The sequence below is a fragment of the Gastrolobium bilobum genome, unplaced genomic scaffold (assembly GCF_033153095.1).
Source record: "Gastrolobium bilobum isolate Gb01-03AN ecotype WA unplaced genomic scaffold, APGP_CSIRO_Gbil_v1 utg2743, whole genome shotgun sequence".
NCBI classification, from domain to species: Eukaryota; Viridiplantae; Streptophyta; class Magnoliopsida; order Fabales; family Fabaceae; genus Gastrolobium; species Gastrolobium bilobum.
In genome coordinates, this window is record NW_026897046.1 from 160,326 (window position 1) to 167,349 (window position 7,024).

A 7,024-nucleotide genomic window follows, 5' to 3' on the forward strand; every position below is an offset into this window, starting at 1 on the left:
AAGATTGCCATACATATGAACGGAGAGGATACTATTGTGCAAAATCTATAAATCCCTTACTACAATACAAAAAGTTAATAAAAATCATTTAAACTTGAATTATTCAATTATTTAGCGCTTGTTAACGTGTTAGATAAATTTCTCATTGATTAGACTTTGTTTGGAGAAGAAGCATATTCTATACAAGAAAAACTAACTGAAAGAAGTTAGTTTTTGGTATCTTTTGTTTTCATTAATGTACCATGATTCTTAATAATTAGTTGCCAATATTTAATCCACTAATTGGTTATATCTAAGGTTACTTTTCCCTCTACCCTTTTCCTTTGGAAGTGTTATGCTGCCTTTGTCTTTGGCATTGGCTTTATCCTCTTTGCCCTTGAATACAAGAAAACTCCAACAAGTGCAACAGCAGTTCCTGCAGTCACATGCAGACCACACAAGAAAGGGAAGAAGAAGTTAGAGGAATTTTGATTCACTTATGTTTGAGAGTGCAAGTTACAAAAGACACCAATAATTTTTAGACCATGAGAGACTTACCAAGTGTGTTAACTGGTGAGACAGCAGTTTGGAAAAAGATAACTGAAGAGACTATGACAATCACACGCTTCACACAATTTCCAACTGAATGAGTCACAGGTGATACCATCTGTAATATCCCATAAGAAACCTGCCACCAAAAAATTCATTTAGCACCAAGACATTGATTGATACCACAATATTCGAATAAGTGACATCCTTTTTATCCATTTATATAATAGTCTCGGCGCTGTGTATCTTTGACATGCGGATTACATCATATGTCTTTCGTTTTCCTCGCTCTTAACAATGACAAAATAGTGTAAGCCGAACATGAGAGTATACTGCCACCAAAAGAGTAAATCTCGGTACACAAGGCTCCTCGACTTGTAAGGATAGGGTAAGCTGAACGAGAGTATACTGCCACCAAAAGGGTAAACCTCGATACACAAGGCTCCCTGATAGGGAAGCCCCCATTATTTACATGAGTGAAACAAAACAATAAGAAAGGCATCACCTGTTGGTATGCATGGAAGCAGAATGCAGCCAAAACTGATCTCACACATAGCTCTCTAAGATTCAATCCTTGGCTTGCCTATATAGGGAAGAAAAGCATACTAAATCTTAGGAAGATGTTTCTCTTCACAAATTATTTAAAAAAGGAAAAATAGAGACAACAAGCATATAATTTTTTTTAATAAAATGTACGACTCATAAACATACAGCAGATTGCAGGTATGAAGGAGTAAACTTGACACCCTCCAAAAATATAGCACATGGGACCAACATGATAAAGGAAATGATGGTTATAACTGAGTAGATATTGATATTGTCCATAGTTTCCTGTCATGAACAAGCTTCAAGTTATGAGCCGTATTTTGAACAGAATATTGTATATGAGTTCCAATAAGTAATGTGCTAATTAGCACAAACAAAGATAGAAAAACTTCATTTTGTAACTACCTTGTAACAACAACAAAGTTAATGTACTATATAGATCTGGAAAGTTCTTTACCTCTTCATTGGCCATTAGTTTTTTGCTCAAAACATTCCGTGATTGATTAGTAAGGTTAGATGCCATAGCAGTAATGAACCCAATCCTGTTTTGAGATAGAACATGTAAGAACCCGCACCGTTAATTAAGGTATTTAATTAATTAATTATGTGAAAATAGAAAATGAATCCATAATTGAACCTAATAATTATTTATGAGGCTTAATAATCATAATTAGTGATTAAGAATGCTGAAAGTCGCTTTTCGGAAGAAAAGTGCATATACCGGTTCTGCTAGTCGGTATAAATGTGTACCGAAAAAATATCCCGGAAAATTAATGTAAGTGCATGATAGTTACTAGAATAATATGTAGGACTTGTAAAACGAGTTTCAAGTCCAAATAATGAGAACCGGTGCTAGAAACCGGTATTGGCTTTGAAAAGCGCGTACCGAAAAGGTGCTCAAAAAAATATAAGAAAAATATGATAAATCTTAGAAAATTATGTAGTTTCATAATCCAAAGTTTGGGATTAAGATGCTAAGCGTAGCAATTAAAGTTAATATTGTGTGCTTAAGTGAGTTTTGACTATAAATACACTTACTAAGGGCACAATGCCCTAGAAAACTGCCTCTTCTTCGTGGGATTTGGTGGCTGGTCTGAGTGTGTCACTGTTTCATCCCTTTCTTCACCATTTCTTGAGCTTTGAGGCTTTCTCTTCCTTGAAAGCTTCTCTTAAACACTTGTGTGAGGGAGAGTCACCTTTGGGAAGGGGTTTGTGGTGCTGTTTCTGAGTAAGGAAGTCAGCTTGAGGGAGTGTTGGGGGCTGACTTTGGGTTGGTGGAGTGAGTGAACCTTGTACTTCATTTTTTTTGAGGTCCAAGGAGCCACCTTTGGTGAGGAAGAGTCTTGCTTGTCTTCCATTTTCGCACACCCTGTGTGGTCAGCAGTTGAGGGGCTGTTGGTGAGCTCCAAGAGCATCTCCATTCTGAGTTTTGAGCCTTGGTATGTTGTACCAACCTTTAACTTGAGTTTTAAGGCTTAAAAATGGAAGCTTGATGCATGTTAAGGTTAAAAGATGATAACTTGTTGTTGGGTAAGGCTTAACACACCTAGAAATGCATGATTAGGTGTTTAAAATCGGTAAAAGGGAACCTTTTTGGGATATCTTCACGAAAATGCAGAAACTGCATTCTGTCGTGAAATATCCGGATATCTGCCCGTGGAATATCCGGATATTGGATATCCGGATATGTGTATTCGGATATGGGGTTTTGGGATATCTGGATATTGTATATCCGGATATGTGAATCTGTATATCCGGATATTGCATATCCGGATATGGACAGTGAGATATCCGGATATTGCATATCCGGATATGGTCCCGAGGAGTATCCGGATATTCTGGGATTTCGCAGAACAGTGGCTGTGTTGTGCATACAGTAGGCTATTGGAGGTTTGTAGACCCTAGATTGATGAAGTTGAACTTCTGTATTTAATGAACTAAGCCAGAATCATGGGATTAAGGGCTTGTGGCTTTGTTAGAAGCTTTAAGACTTGAAAACGTAATGAAAAGGCGTTGTCCTTAATTTGTATGCATGTGGTACATGTTATTGATTTATATTTGGTCCATATCAGATTGTGATCTGCTGTGATTGGACTTTGAGCTTGTGGCATTGGATAGCTAGCTTAGAGGTAAGCTTTCGTGTCCTCGGTTTAGCCATGTTGTGGTTCCACCATGTCCCATGGGGAAATGGTATATGCATGCCGTGTTACATGCTTTTGATGTTTTGGAAATGCTGTTGAGCTATTATATGTTAGTGCCTTGTTGATATGCATGGAGGTGTTCCACCTATACGGTAAGCCTGAGTATGTAGAACATACAAGAGGGTGAGGCTGTGGGTGAGGTGCAAGCGGTGTTCCTTGTACTACATGTAGGGAATAGACGTATTCCTACATTTCTCTGGCCAGTAGATAGTGATTACACACATGCCATAGATATCTGTTGCACTACATAGTTTTGGAACTGATAATGATATAAATGCTTTTTGAACTTATATTGCACATGTAAGTGAGCTTGGGGTGGAAGATCCTTGAGGACCCCTTGTCTTACTGAGATTTCTAGTTTAGAGATCTCACCCCACGTTTGGGGAATGCTTATTCCAGGGTCAGGTAATGTTGAGACCTCAGGCGGCAGGAGGCCGGAGCTGAGTTAGATTGCTATTATATTATGCTGCCATGGTTGGATACTGGATTTGTATGCTGCTTTTATGCTTATAGCTTCAGTTTATGTATTGGAGTTTTATGTTGAGACTCGTTGGTTACTATGTTTATTTGGTGAGCATGGGGATTGCCCATGACACATAGTATTGTCATGTCTTGTTTATGTCTTGAGCCTTTTGGAGTTGTAATAATGTACCAGGATATTGTCCGGATTACTTGATGTAATGCCGTGATTTAGATACACACTTTATCTATATATTGAGGTATTTCAGTAGATGTCTTATTGCAATTTACATACAGGCGATATTTTATGAAATTGATTAAGTAATCAAGTTGGTAATTGATAATGACGTCATAATTGAAAAGAAAAAGAATATTCCGCATTTTTAATTAAGCACCGCTTAATACGATGTAATGTTAATATTCCGGGTATACACGGGGTGTTACAGAACATGTCAAACGCTAGAATATTACTCATCGAACAAATATTGGAAAATATTTTATGTTCAGTAGCAGAATTATTCAATGTTGTCCTTGAAGGAACTCTATGCATGAAACATATTTAGTTTGATCAATTACCAATTGAAAGAGACTTCAGTCACTGATGCTAGTGCAACTCCTCCTACAATTGGTACAAGTGAAGAAACCACCCATAAAGTGGGCCTCTGTTCATTTAAGGATCAAAGAAGGTCAGAACACTAAAACAAGTATATTATCCTGCATTTCCAGATGAATTCGTAGCGTAGGATGTATATGCGTTAGCACTGACCACCACAACATGCAAAAGAGCACATATAGCTATTACTTTGCATCTCTAAAGAAAAATCTATTTATTTTGCATATTGAAAAAGACATGACATAGTCATGTGGGAAATCATAACAATACAAGGGTGGACCAATAGTGATAAAAGAGGAGAGAGAAAAAATATTAAAATAGGTACTTACTAAATCATAACCGTTGATTCTCTTTTATATGATTATGATTGTCCCACATGACCATGTCATGTTTTTTTAAACATGAGAGGATCCATTTCCGAATGACATAGAGTTAATTATCAAAATAACCCTAAGGAATGTAAATTAATGTATGTGCATACACGGGTTTTTCAAACTAAGGTATGTAAATTAAGTAACACACAGGGTGCAAGTCCACCAACCATGCTCTCGAAAGTAAGTTTGAAGCTTCTTCCAACTTTCGATTTTGTCTTGAAACTCTTCGAGGTGATGAGACATTCCAATTCTAAGAAATTTGTTCACTCCATATATACTTCTCTGCCCATAATTGCTTATAAAGTATTATGGAGCCTCTACATTCTTAGGTCAAAAAATTTACCAATTATGTCTTATATAATCAATGATCATTTAAAGGTCTCAAAAATGACATTTCTGATTTATGATATGTACGGTCCACAACCCCTCTAATTTCATTTCTCTCTGCCAGAAGAGGCTGAAAAATGCAAGACTAGTATAAAGTTCCTCTAATATGTTAACTACAAGCAACAGGTGCTCCAAGCCCGTAGATCATCCAGAAAGAAAATTTTATGTATATTTAGGGGAGGATCAATTTACACAAATATAAGAATAATAAGTCTTACACGCAATTTTAACTGTTGATCTCACTTGTATCTAACAGTTCACATGACTAATAAATTAGAGCAAGTAGATGTAATTGATATCATCAGCTGGATATAGATATAAGTTTATCCTTTCCAATATATATATATATATAAGGACAGGATCTTTTAACACCAGTGTTAAAGAAAAAGTTTGACACCTCATTTAAGAGTCGTTGATCTTGTTTTGATCTAACTACTCTAATTTGTAAGCATATGACACTGTTGATCTACCTTGTTCTAATATCCCTCAAATAAGGTGTCGAACTTTTTGTTTGACACCGGTGTCAAAGAATTCAATCCCATATATATATACATATATATATATATATATATATATATATATATACACATATAAAAGAAAAAGTGAAGACTTCAACATTACCTCACCCAGAAAAAGGGAAGAAAGAACAACAGTGAAAAAGGGCTCCATAGATTTGATTGTGTGAGTGAAAGACACAGAAACCTTGCCAAGACTAATGTTGGTCAACAGGTTCCCCATTGTATGAGCCACAGCCAGTGGAAGGATTGATGCAAGCTGTGAATACAAATAAGTTAAACACTAAAGAGTTTGAAAATCAGAGGGATACCCCACTCAATGATAGACTACTACTCTACTCCATTTTCATCCAATCCAAAGTACCTGTGAACCACTGATTTTTGGTCTAGGGTGGAGATGCATAGTCCACATCAAATTAATCATCAACGTAGTAAAGCCCAATTGAAATGCTGTAACTGTTGCTGGAAATGGATAGACTTTTAGAACCTAATAGACAACCAGTGCATTGCAATTGAGAACAACCAAAAATGGACCCCACACACACACACACACACACACAAAAAGTAAGAACACCCAGCATTCTTTTTTATAAACTGATACAAGCTTGTGTGTTTGAGAATTTCAAATTTAACCCCAAAAAATGCCCCTTTCCTTTCCACCCAATAATTTCATTTATTGCATACCACCCCATTAATAATAGCAAGTAGCAAGCAACTATGTTAAAAGAAGGATGAAATAATGAAGAACCTGTTTGTTATAAATGTTGAAGTAAATATTCAAGAGGTACCAAGTTGCAAACATGGCTCCAAGCTGCATAGTGTGAAACAAACCACTTGGTTTGATTGGGTCATCACTTTTAGCCTCAGGTAGAGAAGTAGCAAAGACCCTGAAAGATACAATTTTTGGAGTTGAAATGTGAAAAGAAAAAGACTTTGGAGCACTGAATAGCAAAGAAGAAGATGGGCATGAAAGTCCATTCATAGTGAGACTGAGTGGTGAAGAAGAAAAGGAGTGAAAATGCGAGAACTTGGCTATGGTTATGTGGTTAGGAACACAAAGGGTTGAAGGAGGAGTTAACAAAGAAAGTCTCTGCGCAATGGGGTTCGCAGAGACCAACAAAGAGAGAGAATAAGGAGACATAGCCGTTGTGCATGAAGTGAAGAAGAACATGATGTTCAGATTTCAGACAATAAAATGAGGTTCTTTCTGATTCTCAGAGGTGACAGAAAAACAGAAATATACGACGTCGTTTGGTTGCATTTAGGTCTGGTATTTATTATTTAGGTCTCGAATTTCAAACTTTGAGTATATTACGAATGAAAATCATCCGATTTATAATTTTTTTTTTTTATAAATTTTTGTAAATTATATTATGTATTTAGTGTAATATAGTTTGTAAA

At 36.3% G+C, this 7,024-nt stretch overlaps 1 protein-coding gene across 1 annotated transcript; it reads right to left on the reverse strand.

Moving 5' to 3' along the window:
- Nucleotides 1-332: 332 nt before the first annotated feature.
- Nucleotides 333-6,764, reverse strand: LOC133303674 (phosphoenolpyruvate/phosphate translocator 2, chloroplastic-like). The gene is made up of 9 exons (XM_061503627.1): nt 6,372-6,764; nt 5,988-6,110; nt 5,730-5,882; nt 4,311-4,396; nt 1,532-1,616; nt 1,240-1,359; nt 1,034-1,111; nt 538-667; nt 333-415 (listed from the first exon to the last, which is right to left on the reverse strand). Exons 1-9 carry the CDS (start codon nt 6,762-6,764, stop codon nt 333-335), a joined length of 1,251 nt encoding a protein of 416 aa, XP_061359611.1.
- Between the last annotated feature and the right edge of the window lie 260 nt (nt 6,765-7,024).